Raw genomic sequence first — 20,955 nt, forward strand, 5'->3', positions numbered from 1 at the left:
GAAGAATAAAAGAGGAAATAAACATTTGTCATGCCTGTTTTCTAGAATTAAGATCTTGTTGGCCTATAAATCAAAATTGTGGATTTCTGAAATTGTGTTTGACTATAACTCACAGATGCATTAAAAAAGACTGTCTTTCTGAAATCCACACTTTAAAATTAGGGTTAATTTAGGAAGTGATATTTCATATAAGATATTTACTGTGACATTAAATAGCCAGTTCTTCAATTACACAAAAAATTCAACATGACTTAGAATCGCCTGTTCAGGAAGGCATCTATGATATAAAGATAAACATGGTGCTGAGAAGCTCAGTGTACCGTTCAGTCCAGAGAATTAAAGTGGGGTTTTCTATCAGAATGAGTCACTTGAAGAGAAATTACATACCTCCTTTCCTGCCTTTTTTAAATGTAGGAAACTCTACTTTGGTAATATCTTTTATCTTTTAATTTAAAATTAGTGGCGATGAAAAGTGATTTTTTTAAGTAATGGTTTTTAGAAGTCATAGATATTTTTAAAACTCCTAAGTGCAGTGAGATTTCATACAGTATAGCTTATGTTAAATGCAAACTATTGATCATCTTCTCAGTTCCTCTTAGTCTAATGAGTTTTGGTTTAAAACTTGTATAAGAATAAAACTAGCGATAGAACCGTGGAGGAAGCTGGTGTCTCAGGAGCTGTCCTGGTCCACTCTGGGTCATTCTGTGATTCTCATGTCTATGAATTTACTAGATTGGACACCTCTGTTTACAGCCAGCACTTAGGGAGTCACGTGGAGTTCCCAGGTCTACCTTTTTCTCTGCAAATTAATCAGCCAGACCCAGATTGCTGTAAGAGAATGGATAGACACTGTACATATCGGAAGCCAGCGTAGGTTTTTTTCAGACTTTTCTCTGAACATTTTCTTCTCTCAGTTAAGCATTGAAGTAAACGAGGAGAAAAAAATACTTACTGTTTGTTTTCTGTTCTTTTTTAATGAAAATTACTCAGATGTGCTGGAAAAATCTTTAGTGATTTTGAACACAAAGCTCTTGGGGAATTGGTACAGTGAATTGTTTCTACATTTTTAATTCAGGAAAAAAACATGCTATGAGATTAAAGATTTGGAAGCACTTTGTGAACTTACTTTAAACTTCTTCTTGAGCACTGAAGAAATTACCATGGCGAGAATAAATGAGTCTGTAAGCAGTCTCTAACGAAGTAGCAGGTTACAGTTCACGTTTATTCAACTGCAGTTTTATTCACTTGTTTTTGTTTGGTTCTTATCAGAGCAGAGAATGCCAGTACCATGGGAGGAGAAATAGAAAATGGACTATAGTTCCAAAGGTGCTTATGATCTCTTTTAGAAAGACAAAACACACATTTTTTAAATTATAATGTATATAGTGCAGAATATAGATTCCAGGATTACGTGAAAGAAAGAAATGACCATCAAGAAATGCTTACTCTTTAAATATTTACTTAGATATTGGAGAAAATTTGGGCAACTTACTTAACTGTGCACTTCATTTTTTTCATCAGTAAATTGGCATATTTTAGGATTGTGATGATTAAAACAATACACGTAAAGCATATAAGCAGAGTGCCTAGTAAATGATAGCTACTCATAAAAAGTAACATCATCTGATTTAATAATAGTACCTATGAATTACGTAGTATTTTTCTATTCTACAAATGAAGAAATTAACACTTAAAGAGGGTAAGTAATTTGCCTGAGATTGTTCGGCTAAGTAAGAGGTGGAGCCTGGGAGTGAACCCAGGGAATCTAACTGCAGAGACCATCTCTCAACGCCCATACTATTATACTGCCTTATTAGTCATTTATTTCACAAAAAGTAATTGAACATATCTACATGCCAGGTACTGTTTGTCATTAATAACATTATTTATATTGAATACAGAGGAAAATATGCAAAATGTGATGGAGATCGGCATTTAATGCATTGTTTTAGCTTTTTATTTTGACAACACCTAATCCAAATATTTAAGCATATTTATAAATAACATCTGTTTAATAAATATTAGAATCAATGAATATTGCTTCTCCCAGTAACATGAGCCAGATAATACCAAATGAATAATGTGTTTATACAACCTTGGATTTTTACCTGTTCATTTAGATGGGACTTACTTGAGGAAATTTCTTATTCACTTTTTTTTTACTCATTTTTAAAGTTCCCAACAAGACACTAACCGTAGATAGACCTTTGTATTCTAACAACTAGAAAGCAGAAGTCATAAACAATTTGCTTTTTTATCCTACAGTCGTGAAATACTGTGCTCTGAATAGAAGCATCCGCGATTGAGTTCAAACAGAAAATGGTCTGTGGCTTTCAGAAGCAGTGGGATCCTTTCAATATGCTTGATTTTTGCCTCTGAAAGTCTCTGCCATCTCAGCTTTCAGTATAAGTAGAACTGTAAAGTGATGTATATGATTATTTATTTATTTATGTATTTGTTAAAGCCAAAGAGGCTTTCTCGGTGCCTGTTATTAACCAAGCTATGACCTGGTAATCATGTAGTTTAGTGTCCCTAATAGAGTCATATGAACACTTTTCTATTTGGTGGTGGTTTCCATTCAGAAGTCAGCCATCAGATTGTGTATGGGGTGAATCAGATTTTGTAAAGAGATTATATAGTGTCTTCTTGAATGTTTTGTCTAAAAAAAGAAATATGATGGGGTCTGTGCTACTTCTGGCTGATGCAAGACAGGTGAGGATGTTTTTTATTTCGATTAAATAATTCAGTTGCTGACAGTCCTCTCTTTGGTGTAGAACATAAAAAATGGGTTTAAAAATGCTATAAGGAAGGAAGCAAACTATTAGTAGACTCTGGATGACCAAAAGATGCCTTTTCACAGAACTGTAAGTCAAATCTTTCTCCGTAATGGACGTACAGGTCCTTATTTTTCTCAGATGGCTGACAAAAGAGTAGTATGATGTTACTACGACTAAAAATGAAAATCCAATAAATGTGGTTCCAATGAGGCCTGCAATCTGAGAGATCACGGCTCCCAGTTCCATCTGCCGATTGTAGCACAGGGTCTCTTCTCCTTCTGTAGCCTCTACAGCTGAGTAGTATATGATAACTGGAATAATTAGGCCTAGTACAACTCCCCATATGTAAACGCATAGTTTTCTAGCAAAGTTGGGCTGGCGAAATTTTTTCAGTAATTGGCCATAAAATAGCTTCTCATAGCATGAACTGGTCTCTTGCATGGAATCCTTTTTCATCAAGGTAGCATAGCGGCTTATGGCGATCCAACTTAAAATTAAGAGGCTGACAAACATACTTACATGCATGGATAGAGTTCCCAAAAAATTGACCACCCTGCATTGTGCAGATCGATATTCCCACTGAAAACCTTTCAGGAAATAGATACCCATGAAAGGCATAGCACTGCACACAAGTAAGTTTGCGGTCACAAGATGTGCTAGGTAGATGTGCGTTGATGTTTTCTTACCTATTTTTGTTAAAAATACCCATTGAGAGAGAGAATTTCCAAAGAGACCAATGATACAGAGGAAGGTATAAATAATTGGCAAAGCCATGGAGGAGATCATGGATGGATGAATGCATGTTGTGTTGTTACTCATTTATATCAGATTTTCTTGAATTTTGTCACAGGAGCTGGAAGAGAATTGCAGATATTTAATATTAAAGTTTTAGATGGTATTTAAGCTGAATAGTTCTTTTAAAGAAAGCATTGGGTGAAATAAAATAGTAACATAAATGCATTGGATAGAAAGAAAGTATAGATACCTTCTCACCTTTTCTAATCAGGATTATCCAGTTGAAATAAAAGCAAAAAGTTGATTATTGTGGATAGTGCCTTTGTCTAAAAAACAAAATTTGGTGTAAATAGTTAAATGCCTGAGATTTGTCATTTTATACCTGAGGAATTTATAGTTCTTGTATTAGATTACAGAGCAATTTGTAAACGATGATTAATTTTTGCCTAGAAAGATAATTTAAAAAAATTCAAGGCACATGCAAGCAATATGTACTGGCCAAAGGAAAGTGTTACAAAAAGTATTTTGTGGCCACATTAATAGAAGACTGATTTTTAATTATCACCTTAATTGTACATAAATACTTTTCAAAGTGTTATCTTTTCATGGCTAAGTTAAAGCACTTCTCTATAATCTACTATTAGAAGAGTCTCTTTTCATATTTCAGAAGTAAATTTAATTCCACATAAACAAATACTGAGTCAAGATCCTAAATTGAACAGAAGGAAAGTGTAGTGACGAAGGATAGACACCAAAATCCCAGGATCTTTACCAAAGGGTATCAATAATTTCTTATTTCAAATATTTAATGCTAAATTATCATACTTCAATAAAAAATTTACTTTAAAATTCTATGTCAAAACTAGTTGCTATGCTTATTGGTTAGAGCGCCCTCATGTGTCCTCGTGTGTAATTTAGTATCTTGGTTTTTCGAAGAATAGGATTTCTTTTAGAAGATATTTTAATCACAGCATAAATGCGAGGTGTGGTTTTTGCTTTTTTTAAGCCTTTAAATCTTTCTTGCTTCAAAGGGTACACATGAAATATCGAAGAGTCATACAAACTTCTTTTCATTCTTATTTTTTCCTTTCCTTATTTCTTTCAGGTGGGACTAACAAAGAAAAGTTATTGGATTCTGGTCAAATAAGAATCATGAGCTCTATTCAGAATGTGCCGCATTTCTCTGAGTTTTTCACCATAGCTTTCTAGATTTTTATAATCTAGAGTAAGGATTCTCAATCTTCTTTTTTTAATCACATTCTCTTTTTTGATAGACACAAAAATTTTAGCATATGCTGTCTTCTGAGATTCTTATATGCTGTCAGCCCCTCAGGGCTATTTTACTCTCTACTGTTCTTAAAAATTACGGTTATATTTTTTGCATCTTGGCTTAAAGAAATAGGGATTTTTTTTTTCCAAACACACTATTATAATTTTGAAATAATTTTTTAAACCAAGCGATCTCCACCTAAAGACTTGAAAGCTTGAGGGCTGTGCAGTGTCTCTGGATTCAATTATGGAAACCTTTAATTAATGTCTACCAGTGTCATTATCATTTGCAATTTTTCTTTAGAAAACAGTCCATATGCTACAGAGTTAGTTTGTATCTGAATCCAGTGCAGTCTGACCAATTGGAATCTGGTTGCAGTTAGTGAATATCCAGGTGTAAATATATAAAACCTAATCTGTAACTTGACTGATTTAAAAATTAGTCAAAGAGACAGTGAAATAACCCAGTTTATTTCCTAGGAAAATTTAGCTGATTAAAGTAGATTTTTATTTTACGTAAGGAATGGAGCTTCCTTTTATGATGAGATTAAAGAAAAACACTAGCCCCCGCCTTGTGTAGTTAATGCATTATATACTAAAATCTGTAAAGGTAATAGTGCTTCTGTATTAATAGATAGTATTCCTTTTTGTTTTAAACTAGACCACTTCATACAGCATCTGCTGTCTCATATTACTCATTACCATTGCCTTGTTTTTCTATTTCACACTAGCAAATGCTCTAGAACAGAAGAGAAATAAAAAAGACTTTGACAGAGGCTAGCTTTATGTGACAGATGACATTGAGACTCTGTAGGAACTTTACTGTAACAAATGACTAGTTTGCCATCTTTAGCTTCCCAAACATCAAACTTGTATCTGCTATATACCTCTCCTTTAAAAATAATCTTTGATTATAAAACTACTAGATAATTATTGTCTAAAATTTGGGAAGTACTGTAAAGCTTAAGAAACCAAAAATCACACGTTATGTCTGCAGAATTGCTCCCCAGAAAATGTCTGCAAGTCTGCATTTCCCTGAGCAGAATGTCTGTCTTGAGTCACTCATGCACATATTGTGTCTGCTAATTTGACAAACACAAAAAGTTCTACAGCTCTAACTTGAGTCACTAATGATTATCTACATAATTAATATGCTGACTACCTTTCTTAATGATCAGTTTTCAAAATTTAAACATTTTCACCCTGTTAGAGTTTTTATAGAGTTAACTTTTAAGCTAAGAGTAAGTGATCAGTCTTACCTGTAGGAGTAGTTTATGCCATCCAAGGCTCTGTTGTTCCCAGGCAGCGATGCTAAATTTCGAGTTTAAAATTCTCTGCTTGTCACTTTTCCAGTATCTTTCAGTTTTAGTCAGTGTGAATAGATTCTTGCATGACACCAACAACAGTGGGGGGAAAAGGAAGTTAAACAGAGTATTGAAGAAATTTAATAGTTATGGTAAATGTAGCAGTTACCTCCTCAAAAAAAAAACACTTCATTTCTCTATTTCTGTAGCGGGAGGAAGTTGGTAGATGATATATACACTCTACTTCCTTATGATTATTTCATGAACCAATTACATCTCAGTTAGCTTTATTAGCATGCTTGGCTGAAGTTAAGGGTAAAGGTTTAACTCCCATGGCTAGTTAGTTTTATGTAACACAGTGGTAGAGGGAACCACTCCATAGTGTAGGGGAGGAAGACATTTCCTCTACCCGCTCTGGGTTCTTCTGGCTGGAGAACAAATTAAATTCACATGAGACAGAATAACAGGAGAAAATTAAACAAAGCTTTATAACATGTATACATGGGAGAGGCTCAGGCAACCTGAGCAACTCGCCAAAATGGCTGTAGCCACTACCTTAAATATCATCTTCAGCTAAAGACAAAGGAGGATGTTGGGAGTGGAGGGGGAGTCGATCATGGGAGATTACCACACAAGTACAGTGAACAAGAGTTAGGTTATTATGCAGACTTGAGTCCCTCCCTCCCACATTGATGAGAGTTTCTAGAGATAAGGTCATCCCTCCTTCCTGGTACAGAGAGGGAGACACCTTTACAGATGGAGATTTCCTTTACAATATAAATGTCTCTTAACAAAGGGTAAGTAAATTCTACTTTTCAGAGTTTCTTTCCTGTCTGCAGTTTTTAAAAGTAACCAGCCCAAAATAATCCTCATGCCAAAGAAACATATCTTGGGGTGGCCAATTCCAGTCCCCCACAATAGTAACCCAGTAAAATATTGGTACAAACTTGTCTGTAAAATCACTTGTAAATGGCTTATTTGCAATTCATCTTTATCAAGAATGAAGAGAAACAAAACTCAGTTTTCTTACCTGTAGCAGCTTACTAGAATCAAATATTATAGAGCTGGAATAGAACTTCATGATCATCTATGGGCGGAAACCCTTTGTTTTAAGGATAAAGAAGTGAGGCCCAGAGCAGCAGTTGTAAGCACAGACTGCACCCAGGGGTTTGAGTCCCAACTTGGTTACTAATGAACTAACCCATTCTTCTTCAAATTGCCCTGTGCTGCCTCCATTCAGATTCAAAGTGATACATTGTTTGGAGCATTTCATAATAGATTTGGGGAATCCTGGAAAGTGCCAGAATCTGAAGACCAAATATGCCTCATGTAAAATGAATAGTTATAAAGAATTGTGAAACCAATTTTATATAGAGTATTGTTTAATCAGTCTATGAACCATTAACTAAATGAAAGCTGAGTGTGTACAGCTGCGGAGTGAAACCTGCATCACGCACTACCCTACCTTGAGTAGTTAAACTAGTGGGCCTCTGAGAATGGGAACAGAAATCTAGTTTCATCAAACCTGAGCACTTTAGTTATCAGTAAATGTTCATTTAAAATTCATAGAAGCGTTTTGCCATTTCTCTTAACTCCCCATGCTTATCTTATTTCATGTTGATTGCATAAATTCTCCCTAATATTTGCTAATACTTCCAAACAGAAGTGAGAACTACCTGAGTGTCTAGATTTTGTTCTGTTGCTGTTCATCTTTGTTAATGCTTGCCATCATTTAATTAAGAACAGTGACACATCCACAGTTTCAGGGCCATTGATTGCACAGTAATTTGGCCTCTGGGATTCCTATCATTTTTTACTTCAACAATTTTTCATGTTCCAGGATGGAATTACTTAGAACAAAAAACAGTTCGAAGTAATTTAGAGGAGAAAGAATGGAAATGGAATACTGTTTATAAGTAATTGAAAGGTCATTTTAATATTACCTGTTTGACACTTAAGCACCTTGGGTCCAAAAAATAAATGCCCTTGCTCTCCACAACTTTTCCTCCATTGTCCCCAAACTCAGTAAATGATACCATCACTTCTTCAGTTATTCAAGCCAAAAACCTAAGAATCATCCTTGATTCCGCTCTTTCCTTCGCATCTCACATCCAGTCACTGCTCCTGCAGCTTCTGCCTCCACCACCAGTATGAACCCCATTTGAAATGGAAGCTTGTTATGTGCCAGGCATCCCGCTATGTGCTTTACATGCATTTTTGTTTAATCTTCACAATACCCTGTGAAATAAATACTATGAAATAAATATCTTCATTTTAAAGGTGAGGAAAACTGAACTTCAGAAAGGTCACATAGTTGCCTAAGGTCACGCAGCCATCCATCCTCACACCCGTCCTCACACCCTAGCGACTGGCTCCCCCCCAGGGCGAGTGATTCAAGAGAACAAGGCCATAGCTGCAGTGCCTCTTTTGATCTAGCCTCTGAAGTCAACACCCTCACTTCTGCAATGTTCTGTTGGTCACACAGTGTGGAGGGGTAAATATCAGGAGGTGATGATCATTGGGAGCCATCTTAGAAGCTGGCAACCACAGATGTTAATCAACGATTGGACTGAGGAAGAGTCAGAAGTACTGCTTAAAATGATTGCTACACAACTGATAGTTGATTGGGCCAGAATGCCTGGATAGGTGTAAGTTTTGCCATTTCTTCTTCTTTTTGATTTTTAGTGCTTTGTATTTTTCTTTAAATAGTGCAATTCATTTAACAAATATTTATTGGAGTGCTTATTATGTTTCTAGTAGTGTGTGGAGGTTAGAGAAGAAGTATATTAGCCACAAGCTAATTTAGGGTCTCTGAAAATTCAAGAGATTCCACAAGCAAGCCAAGAATTCAGATGAACTTGTGATGTGTGGTGCTCTATGAATTAGAAAAGGGAGGAAACAGTGAATCAAAGTAGTTCCGGAAGGAAAGAGAAGAGAATGCATGGTGAGCAACAGTTCTGTGCTGGGTACTGGCAGAGCATTTTACGTGTAAGAATCCTAGCGATGAGTGGCAGTAGTCCCTTTACGTGTGAGGAAATGGAGTCTCAAATAGGTTAAATAGCATGCCCAAGGTCACACACTAGTAAATTAAAGCACACATCTTTTTTTTTTCAACTTCTGCCTTAGAAAGCAGAAATTACTGGTTTTTCTTGGGAGTCAGTAAAAGGTATCTTATGTTACTTAATGGTAAGTAAACTGGGGTCGAGTTTTGAATACTTTTAACTTTATTCAGACAGGGTTTCCTATTCTAGGCTCCGAGGTAGCAGAATTGACTGTGAAAGAAATCAAGCCCAATTTTTTTCTATCTTTGAAACCTTTGGGCTTCATTAAACTAATTTTTATGCCATCAATATCAGTATAAATTCTTTAAGTGACTTTGAGTTCCCTAATTGAAATATGAGGAAATTTTTATTTATATTTTTCTAAGCTACTAGGAAATATTGCAATTGGTAGAAAAGCATAGATGTCAGAGCATACTGGATGAACAAATATAACTTGTCAGGTGTAAATTTCAGGAATTGCAAGTTCTCTGTAAAAGTGGCCCATCGACTTTTCTTACTCAGGTCACCGTTAGTTTTCTTTGTTCTCATTCATCTTTCCCATCCATCTCTTCTTCAAAGTTCTACTTCTGTTGTCCAAGTCCAAATGCTCTTGCCTAACAGTTCTAATTACTTCCTATTTCATCTGCCACATCCTGTTCTCCTAAGCGTTCTGCTCTGCCCCTTATGTTTACTCCTTGAGGTGTTAGAGTAGTTCCCAAGAATATAAGTCCCACCTTGTGCTAAATTTCCTGCTTTTGAGATATTTGTGTGAGTATCAAGTGCAATTTTGACTCTGGTCTCGGAATTCATTTGGAGTGGTTCAGTAAGAATGGTTCTAAGGGCAGGCATATAGTAATTGTTTTGACAATTGATGGTGAGCTGTACATATACAATAGGGGTACATGAGAGCTTTCCTGACTCACACGGATTATTGGGGTTAGGATTAGGGTCCCTTATCAACTTCCCTCAGAGCCAGAACCCAGAGGACACAGGACAGCTCAGTCATACTTGAAACTTTGTGCTTCAACTAGACAGTTATTTTAGGCTATCCAAGCTAGTTTCTAAATTGGCTCCAGTTGGCCTTTGAAGTGCTCTCTCTGACCAGTTAGGAGCTCAGGGCATTGGGAGGTTGGTGTGCAAGATGAGAAGACATGCCTTATGTAGTCCCCATTAGAACATCACATTCAAAAGATAATTATTTCTCAAAAGAGGGGCAGTGGAACCCTTTATCTGGTTTGATGCACGCCCCAGGCAATGGTTACCTTTAGGAGGAGTGAGGCAGAGACCTGTTACTCAAAGCTGTGGTTTGTTTGAGGCTCTCTGAGCACCGTGCTCTCTTCAGGATGTGGTGTCTGGCCACAGCCCTGTCTCCAGCTGCACTGCTCAGGCCCTTGCCACCTACTACGAGCAGCTATAACCATGGCCCTCCCACTCTTACTTGGGGTGTGAAGAAAAACCTCTACTTGCTTGTAAGAGCTGATTTCTTAGCAAACCATGGGAGTATTTCCCTCAAGCACTATTTAAAAATTATAGTCAGAAATTCTAGTCCAAAGTTTGGAAATTTATAATAGCACAGAACAGTGCTTAGCTTTGTAAGAAAAGTCAATGACAATGTAAATGGACCTTCTTTTTGGTCTTCTGAGACCCAGTCTCCTACATGGGGGAGGGGCTCCCCACATCAACAAACAGTTCTCGAACACCAGCAGGGTGTCCAAGAATTCAACCTAATTCTGATGCTATCTACCCACAGATTCCACACGTTAAGGGTTAAGTCCTACAAGGCTGCCCCACACAGCCCAGGCTGCTTCCTGTGCTTCTGACCGACCAGCTACAGATTAGAGGTTGCTACGAACCCCTCCTCGGGTTTGATTAATTTGCTAGAGCGGCTCACAGAACTCACAGAAACATTTTACTTACTAGATTTTGTTGTTAGTGCCATTGAGTCAATTCCAACTCCTAGCAACCCTGTGTACAGCAGAGCTGAACCCTGCCCACTCTTTTTGCACCATCCTCTCACCTTCCAGTACTGTATCAGCCAGTGCCAATGCTCCGCTGCTATTCATAACAATTTCATGGCAGATTTTTTCAGAAGTGAGTGGCCAGTTCCTTCTTCCTAGTCTGTCTAGTCTAGAAGCTCTGCTGAAACCTGTCTACCATGGGTGACCCTGCTGGTATTTGAAATCCCAGTATAAGCTTTCAGCATCACAGCAACTGCAGTATGACAACCAACAGACATGTGACATTATTACCTGACTGAGAAACAAACCTGGGCCGCAGCAGTGAGAGCGCTGAATCTTAACCACTGGACCATCAGGGCTGGCTTACTTACTAGATTAGCAGTTTCCTTTAAAAGGATATAGCTCAGGAACAGCCAGATGGAAGGCATGCATAGGGCAAGGTGTAGGGAAGGGGCACAAAGCTTCCATGCCCTCTCCAGGTGCGCCTGTCTCCCAGCAGCTCCATGTGTTCACCAACCTGGAAGCTCTCCAAACCCAGTTCTTTTGGGTTTTTATGGAGGCTTCATTCTATGGGCATGGCTGATTTAAACTGTTGGCAGTTGGCAACTGGTTTAACCGCCAGCCCCTCGCCCCTCCCTGGAGGTCAGGGGGTGGGACTGAAAGTTCCAACCCTCTGATCACATGGTTGGTTCCACTGGCACCTAGCCCCCACCCTTAGATGCTTTCCAAAAGTCACCTCATTAACCTAACAAAAGACACCTTTATCACTCTCAACACTTAGGAGATGCCAAGGGTTTTGGGAGCTGTGACCTAAAAACTGTGGCTGGTGACCAAATATATATTTCTTATAAATCACAGTAGCGCGGACCTGCTAATCAGAGTTTCGCTATACTTTACCTTTGGCTTTTGTGTTTTCATACATGCTTTAATGCACTAGATAGACATTGTCTTTTAGAGAGGCACACCACAGAAACACTGTAGCAGTCTCAGTGGCAGTCATAAAATTGGAATGACCTCAGAGGTGACAGTTGGAAAGCAGATGGGAAATTAGCAGGTTTAGAGAAGGGAAGAAACTTTAGCATTGGATTAGAGGAGGCAAAAATATTTTTGAAAACAATCAAATTTTGAGTTTCAACATCTTCAAGTCAGTCAAGTTTGGTTCATATTATGCTTCAGAACCTACCTTTCTTTCTTTTTTTTTTTTTTACTGATTCTTTGAGAAGCCTAAAGTAGATAAAAATTTCTGAAAATGAAACATTTGATGATAGAATTCTAAAAATAATTCAGGCCATCCTATTGCCACAGGTACAAAACACATACACATACCTATACCCTGGGAAACAGCAACTTGGCTTACAGTGAGATTTAGGGAATTAGAAAGGCATCATATATCAGTGCCCAGAACTCTCACAACTGTCTCTTTCTTCCCAAGACCAAGGTTTCCTGGCCATCTTATTACCAATCACTTCTTTTGAATTTCTAAAATTGTCTTGAGGTTAAGTCCCCTGCTCCATGTCACTTGCTATCTTTATTCAAGGGAAAAAGAGAGAGAGACGTCAAGGGAAGACAAGGAAGAGTTGGGTATCTGAGGTCTTACATCGTGTACTCCTTAGTACCTGTATTCATTCTCTAATTAACAGCCCCAAGTATTGAAGTAACAAGCTTTCCTGAGAACTGCTTTTAGAAAATATATAATAATAATAAATGATAGCCACTGAAGTGCTTTTATATATATTAATTCATTTAATTTTTTAAATATCTCTGAGCTAGATACTGTTATTACTCTCATTTTCTAGATGAGGATATTTAGGTCCATAGAGGATAAATAACTTACTGATGGTAATGTAACTGGTATATTGTAGGGCCTAGGTTCGAGCCGAGGTAGTGTGACTTCAGAGCTTATATTCTTACCTGCTACCAGAATCTGGTTTATTGTTTTGGATAAGGAGACCGAGTATTCCCAGTGACCAAAAATATGTCTAATTTATATACCTATTTCCAGTTTTCAATCTGGACATGTATTAACTTCTGCCAATTCCCCATTGTAAAAGTACCTTTTCCCCTTTGATAAGTAATCTGAGGGTCATATTTTGAGACTCGAATGTATTGTTTCCCTTTCATACAATGGATTTTAGCATTCATTGATGATGCTTGCCTAAATCAGTTCTTGTACTGATGGTTGCATCTTGGTAATCTTTTGGTGGATGGAGATATATTATACTTGACGTATCATTTTAAGGCATCCCTCTAAACAAGTCTTGGTGTTTTAGATATTTCTCAAATTGCACTATATGTGGCATAGTTTCTAATACTGCCGTTTTGTTTCTTCTTTCCTCCATCAAAAACCAACGTAAAATGTATTGTTTTAATAAACTTACAAATAATATATTGAAGCCAGGAAATAGAAATTCTCTGGAGTTCCATATCTCCAGAAATATCTACTAGAGAAAATTGGAAAGAAGAAACCACCGTTGAATTTAACAATGAAAAGGTCTATAAGAGACTCATTTCTTTGGTGATGCTTTGGCCAGCAGAGGGCAATGTATTACCAGCCCTAGTTAAACCCTTTTTGCTATTAAAGCCTGAAGCATAAGCTGCCTGCGTTGCACTATTTTCCAACTAGAAACTTAAAACGATTTAAAAGTTTAGTTTTTTTAAGCCCTAACAAAATGATAAACTTCTTTATTTTAGTAGCCAAAAAACACTTTAAACGTGTTAAATTTCTTAAGATGTCAACCTAGTGCCACTCATCTGCCTTTAATAGGATATGTCCTTTGGGGATTTTTTGTTTTGTTTCATGCTAGTGATTATCACAGGAGTCGCCTTTGTAAAACATTCACAAGTACAATTATCCTAGTGGTAAGAAGAAAATCTGACATTTTAGTATGTGAAAGTTTTTATCATATCTTTTAGTTTTTCTTTAACCTTTTTTTTAATCATAGCAATTCATGGACGTAGTTTTAAAAGTCAAATAATACTAAAACGCTTGTAATGAATACAACACGTCATGTCTATTAATACATGCAGTGTAAAGTATATTTCACCTAGTGAAGAAAGTATAGGAGAAATCACATTTATCTTCCACTGTAGCCATTTCTTCCTGTCAGCTTCACAAACTAGGCAGATTCCTTCGTCCTAAGAGACCACCTAAAGGGTTGCCTCATTCTTCAGCTATCTCCATCAGGGGGAGGATATGCTTGTTTTTATCTCTGAGAACACATGGTTTGTTACTAAATCTTTTTTTTTTCCTGGGCTAACAACTGTTGCCAATCTTTTTTTTTTCCCTCTGCTTTATCTCCCCAAACCGCCCCCCCCCCCGCCCCCGTACACAGTTATATATCTTAGTTGCACGTCATTCTAGTTGTGGGATGTGTGTTACTAAATCATCAGTAACCCTGCCACTCCCCATCCTGTAGTGGTTTAGAAAATAGATATCTCTCCCTCTCTTTCTCTCTCACACACACACACACACACACACACAGCTTTCAAGTAAAATAATTTAAGACGTAGTCTTTTTTGTTAACGAAATTATATTCATTGTCACCTTTTTAGAAATTAATGGTACACATACATTTTATTTATATTTTATATGCATCATTTATCTTTTGCTGGGTACCGAACCATCCCCAGACTTGCTGGCTTTTGACAGCAACCATTTGTTCTCTCTCAATTCTGCAATTTGTTCTAGGCCCAGCTGAGCAGTTCTGTCAGTCTCACCTGGGGTCGTTTATACAGCTTCTTAGTCATCTGGCAGCTCACCTGAGGCTGGATGGTCCACGATGGCCTTGCTCACATGTCTGGAGCCTTAGCTGAGATGGTTGTGCAGGCTGAGCATCTCTTTCCATGTGATCTTTCACCCTGGGTTTATTTACAACGTGGTGGTCTCCAGGTTCTAAGAGGGCAAAACTGGAAGTTGCAAGCCCTCTTAAGGTCTTGCTCAGATGTATTACAATGTCCACCATGTTTTATTGACCAAAGCAAGCCACAGTTCTAGCCCAGATTTCAAGAGGTGGGCAAAGACTCCATCTCTGGATGGGAGGAGCTGCAGAGAATTTTAATCTACCTTTGTTAATCTACCACATTTCCTTTAATGTTCTTGCAATTGTAATGTTGCAACTGAATTTTTGTATTTTTCCCTCAAAGTGCAGTGTATTGGCTCTTTCCCTGGGGATTAATATAGTATGTATACTTCAGAGTCCATTGTTTCTTGGGTAATATTCCCCAAAAAAGGCTAGGTTTACTTTGTAAAGGGGTGCCCACTGTGTCCTACTATGGTCTTGGAGCTGTCATTTTGATTATTTTTTGTATTTAGGCGTGTCATAAATCCATGCTATTTCCTTTGTACTTTTTATCCTCTGTAAGTAACGTCTCCCTTTCTTTTCTATTTTCAGGATATTAATCTAGCTTTTCAGTAAAACTAGAAGAAAAGACGGTTTTTGCTAGTTTGCTCCTGAGAGCTGGATAAATTCATTGACATCCCCAATACTAGAGCCTAGGAGGAGGTAGAAAGACAATTAGTCTAGCTTGCCCCTTTGGTAGCTTTTCTCCCCACCAGGCCAGGTTGTACTCATCACTCAGGTTTCATTATTTGCAGGATCCTGAATGCAAACTATCAGAGCATGAGACCCACATTTACTTACTTAGCTGACTCCTCTCACTACTCGCCATATATATTTGGAACTCTATAATCAGTCCCCACAAGAGCTGACCCTGTGTGTTCTAGTGTTTTTCAAGTCTCACTGGCCACAAAGGGGAACTGAATATGAACATGCATGCAAACCTCATCAGTTCCCTTTGCAACCAGCTGAAAGCTGTTTTTAATATAGAGGAAACAGTATTTTTCTTTTGAATACAAACTGAATTTCCACACAAATATGAAGCTTTTTCTGCTTCTGACAGATCAGGGGACACACAAGAGAAGAGGGCACTAAATTGTGAGAAAGACAATTAAAAGAGAAAGTAGGAAAACAAAGACAAAACTGAATTGGGGAAGAGAAAGAGGTGCTGCTGAGTACAGGAAAGGAAAAAAGTGGGGGTGGGGGTATTGGGGGTACTAGAAAGTCTTCGTAAGTAATAGAACACGAGAAGAGGCAGGAAATGTAGAAAGGAAATGTCTATAACAGGAAATGGCCTATAACAGCATTGCCAGCAGTATTAGTGGAAGGCATTAAGATCTTTTGGTCCAGAGGTTTGCAATTGGATAAAATTTGAAAATACAGCACAGTAGAGTGATTACCATTCGCACCTGAGTTAATGCTATTGAGCCAGGTTTGCAGCAAAGGTACCTTGTCGGTATTTTAGAATGCAGTGTGGTGACCTGTTTGGCCACTCTGATTGCACAGAACAAAGCCAAGGGTCAGTAAGAAAGCAAAGATACCTCAGCACCTAACATAAACGTCACAAAGCTCCCAGAATCCATCCACTTATTTTAGACATAGTTTAAACAATCTCTCTAGCAATAAATATTAATGAATACCTACTATTTGCTGAGCAAGGGACACTGGACAAAGTCGCTACAAAAGAAGATTCAGGGAAACTGCTTGGGGCCCGTTGACTGTGCAGCCAGCAGCCTCCTTCCCCTCAGCTGCACACATCTGAGTAGCCCTGAGGGCACTGCTGTATCAGCACAATATGATGGCACAACATGATCGTAGGTGGCCTCTAGTTACCACTCATTAAGGCATTGAGCGTTCTATAAAACCCCAAACTTCTATTAAAGGGATCTAAAGAACATCTAATCCAAACTTTATTAAATGCTTTGCTGCCTTCCCAGGCTGCTGGAGATCCATACTATATTGAAATAGTTCTATTAGGAAATAGCTCACCGGCTTTCTATTCTGTCTGAGATCTGTAATTATTAGAAAACCCTCTCTTAGAATCTGGTGAAACATGCTGTTTGCAACTCCAGTCCTTCACTGGTCCTCTTTATGCTGCTCTCTGAGGCTACCCCCACACACATTTTTGCTCTAATGTCTTTGCTTAATCTTCTGCTTTAAGACTAAATAATTCCATTCTTTCAACAGTCCTTCTTGTGGCATCCTGCAAGGTGGCCCACATTCTCCTCTTCTCCTTGCTCAAGTTTCAGAGTATGGTTCTGACTAGCACAGAATAGGATGGATCTGTTTCCGCTCCTGTCCTGGACATTGCTGTTATTAATGAAAGCTAAAATTAAAGGGTTACTTGAGTTACTTTCCCCCCACCTCATTTGATCCAGATCAGCTTCCACTGTATATCTTCCTAGTTCTGAATTTTACCTTCAGCTTCTGGCCATTCCATTTTGTATATTTCCCCTCCCTTTCCCTTGGCATTTGGGTATTTGGATAACATATATTAGATGTTTCCTACTGGCCAGATATGTTTATTAGCTCAGTTGGTCTTCATAACAACACTGAGTTAGGTACTCCTTTTATTCTTGTTTTCTCAGGAGAGGAAAGAGAGCTTGTCCAAGGTTACATAGTAAGTGGTGGAGCCAGAAATTGAATTCAGGCAGTCTGGCTGCAACAGTCACCCTTTTAGCCTGTCTGCTATGCTGCCTCTCAGTTCATTATTTAATAATGTTTAATGTCATTGAGCTAAGAAGACCTGTTAGATCCAGCCCCACCATAATCCTTGTCAGGGACTTCGCAATGGAATGGTAATACTCCTGGTCCATTGGTCAAGACTCTTCCCCTGGACTGTGTTTGGATGGGCAATACCAGCATCTTTTTAGTCTCTCCCTCCAGACCCCACATTTTTTCTAATTTTCCCTCAGTTACCTCCTAGTGAATGGCCAATTCTTCCTTTAAATATGTTAATACATTTAACAGGTCAACTCCTGGTCTAGGAGACTTTCAACACTTTAAGATCCTTTGCATATCAGTACTCAGATGTTTGAATTTTGTATTTTAAGTCTCAGAAAACAATTCTGTTTCTGTGTTCTCAGGGAACACCTCATTTTGACTCCTGTGTACTATTTATGCTGAAATGCCAAGCTGTCTAATTATAAGATAGTTTTGTCTACAAATTCTTGAGCTTGGTCCTTGAGGGGTGTATGTCAAAGGGCCCGGGTTTATCTAGATTCATTGATTAGAGAATATCTTACTTTGCTTATAGTGTTTGGCAAAAGAAACCATAAGCAAAGTGAAAGATAAGTCCCATTCTGGTAGTAGTAATTTGCAACCCATATGAGCAACAAAAGATTAGTATCCAGAATATGTAAAGAATTACTTCAATAATTTGAAGGAAGAAAGAAAGAAAAGAATAAAAGATAAGCAACTCATTAAGGGAAAATGGGGGAAAAGTGTAGATATGAACAGGCCATTCACCAAGAAGAAACCTGAATGGGCAAAACATGAGATGCTGCTTCTTTCCACTTGTAATCAGGGAAATGCAAATTAAAACCACAGAAGATGCCATATCACACCTACCAGCTTGGCAAAAGTTAGTAAATCCGATAATACCAAGTATTGGTGAGGATGTGGGTAATCAGGAAGTCATATCTTAACTAGTACTGATAGGTCTATAAACTGATAGGTGTATAAAGTAATAAAATCACTTTGGGAAGCAATTTGTCACAAGTGTGATCAACTGAAGATGTACGTACCCTTACAACCAAGCATTTGTACTTCTAGGTGTCAACCATAGAGAAATTCCACTGGTTGCACAGGGTGTACAAGAGAATTCACTTGTATATGGTTTCTAATAGCAAAAAAGTGGAAACTACCTAAGGGCCCATTGTTAGAGGAAATGGAGAATTGAACTGTTGTTTATTTGTACAATGAAACACTGCGCATCAGTAAAAATGGATGAACGAGACCTACATGTATCAACATAATTTGAGTGAAAAAAGTTACAAAAGGCTGTAATAGTAAGATACTATTTGTGTACATTTTAAAAACAAAAACTCATACAAATTGTTAGGCATATATGTTATAAAAGTATAAAAATATACATCACAATGATATACGGTAACTTCAGGAAAGAGGCTACCTCGGGATGAGCTTTAGTATATCTAACTTTCTGGATTACATATGGGTACAAGAGAACTTTTAAGCAAATGCAGCCAAAACATTAACATCTGTCCAGTTAGGGTGATGGGTGCTTAGTTTCCTGTTATGTTGTATTTTCCCTTTTTTGTATGTTTGAAACATTTTATAACTAAAAAAAATTATATGTGGAATTACCAAGCCAGAGTGTAACTATAACAGTTAACTGTTGCTTCTGAAATAACTTGCGTGGCTTACTAAAGCAAAAAGAGATTCTATGTGTCATCAATGCCTGTATCCAAACTATAATTAGAAACCTTTTCCAAAGCTCATCTTATGATGGTTCTTTATGCATTTCCTGGGCCAGAAGCAAAATTAATAAGGGTGAGATGCTACAATTTGATTTCCCTTTTTTCCTTTTGTTCAACCTGTATGCTTTTGTACTGGTTTCAGGCAGAGCTTTCACAGAGTGTGCAAGTGTGTGATAGCTAGAAAAGTAGTCTTTAAGATTTTGGTTTTTTGACATCACACAATTTTGATGAGTGATAAGCAGAACTGTTTGCCCCAAAGACATATTAATGCCAATTTATGTTTTTTTAAAAAACAAAAATCATCTCAGTAATTACCACTGTGCTTGGGCAGAAGGAAATGAAAGTGAAAAAAGCATTGACTTAGAGACAATGTCTATGGCGTGAACGTCTACCAACTTGCATCCCCTCATATGTAAAATACAGTTGATGCTCACAGCACTGCACTGAGGATTAAATGCTAATCATGCATGTCAAGCACCTAGCACAGTGAAGGACACATAAATAAATATATTTTACTTTGCTTCCCATTCCCTTGCATGTGATCCTGAAGGGAAGAAATAAGAAGAAAAGTAAAAGTTTAGGACAAACCTAGCACTTCCCTCTTAGCTCTAAGTCTATTGTTACCACCACCCAACTAGCCCTCCACATCTTTATCTGAGAACCAGACTGAAGGGTGGCACTGCCGCAGCCGCTTATAGGCGTGTGTTCTCACTTGGGCCATGGAGCAGTGGAAAAAAGACACCGCATCATCCAGCGTGAGAGTGTGCCTTAGTTTCTGTCTCATCTGAGCTGACATAATTCGGATTATATTCTGAGTTTCAAATGCTTTCTTCTGATCAAAAATGCAAGTTTCTTTACAAGTTATGGTGTCTGTTGGTGCCTGACATAAAAGGCTGTCCAGTAAATGTCATGTCTGTTGTGAATATTTTTCCCACTTTGTGCTTTTGCTTTTATTTTTCTTTACGGTTTTTGACAAAAAAGAATCTACTTTTTTTAAGTCAAATCTATGCATTTTCCCCTATGGTTATTTGTATTGCTTTATTAATAGAAAGTTCTTTCCCATTCACAGATGAGTTATAGTCATGTATTTTTAAATCTTTTAATGGTTTCATTATTTACATTTAACTCTTTGATTCACTTATAATTTTTTTTGGTGTGATACAAGGTGAGGCTATAAATTGGCTCTCTATTTTAAATAAGCACAGCACTGTTTCTTAATCCATCCCTTCCTTCCCCGATCCTTTTGTGATGGCTCCCTTATTTGCAGTGATTTTGAGGGAGGATAGTGTATGAGAGTCACTCAGGAAACTTTTTAAAAATTCACTTAACCCCACTTTGCAAGATTCTAGCACATCTTGACTAACAGAATCTTACGTTTCCCTCTGATTTGTTCCTGCTCCTGCCCTTTTGAGAGCCATTAATTTGTCGTATAATCTCATGCCATCGAGGGTCTGCTGAGCAATGTGTATTCTGTTCCACTAATAAGTTTATCCTTGCATCTGCTCCACAGTGTTCTCCTTATTGAAGGATATGAATTTATTTTAATATCTGGTAAAATTAATTTCCATTCGTATTTCAAAAGGCTAAAAAATAATT

General features: G+C 37.6%; 2 protein-coding genes across 5 annotated transcripts in view; one reads left to right on the forward strand and one right to left on the reverse strand.

Annotated features, from left to right (window-relative positions):
* Positions 1–20,955, forward strand: part of CASK (calcium/calmodulin dependent serine protein kinase) — a 368,709-nt gene that overhangs the window by 196,441 nt on the left and 151,313 nt on the right. The gene's annotated exons all lie outside the window — the stretch shown is intronic.
* On the reverse strand, positions 1,540–11,539 carry GPR82 (G protein-coupled receptor 82). Its single transcript, XM_046673201.1, has 4 exons — positions 11,456–11,539; positions 6,041–6,166; positions 3,771–3,838; positions 1,540–3,630 (listed from the first exon to the last, which is right to left on the reverse strand). Exon 4 carries the CDS (start codon positions 3,594–3,596, stop codon positions 2,586–2,588), a length of 1,011 nt encoding a protein of 336 aa, XP_046529157.1. The 5' UTR covers positions 3,597–3,630; positions 3,771–3,838; positions 6,041–6,166; positions 11,456–11,539; the 3' UTR covers positions 1,540–2,585.

The sequence above is a fragment of the Equus quagga genome, chromosome 10 (assembly GCF_021613505.1).
Source record: "Equus quagga isolate Etosha38 chromosome 10, UCLA_HA_Equagga_1.0, whole genome shotgun sequence".
Lineage (NCBI taxonomy): Eukaryota > Metazoa > Chordata > Mammalia > Perissodactyla > Equidae > Equus > Equus quagga.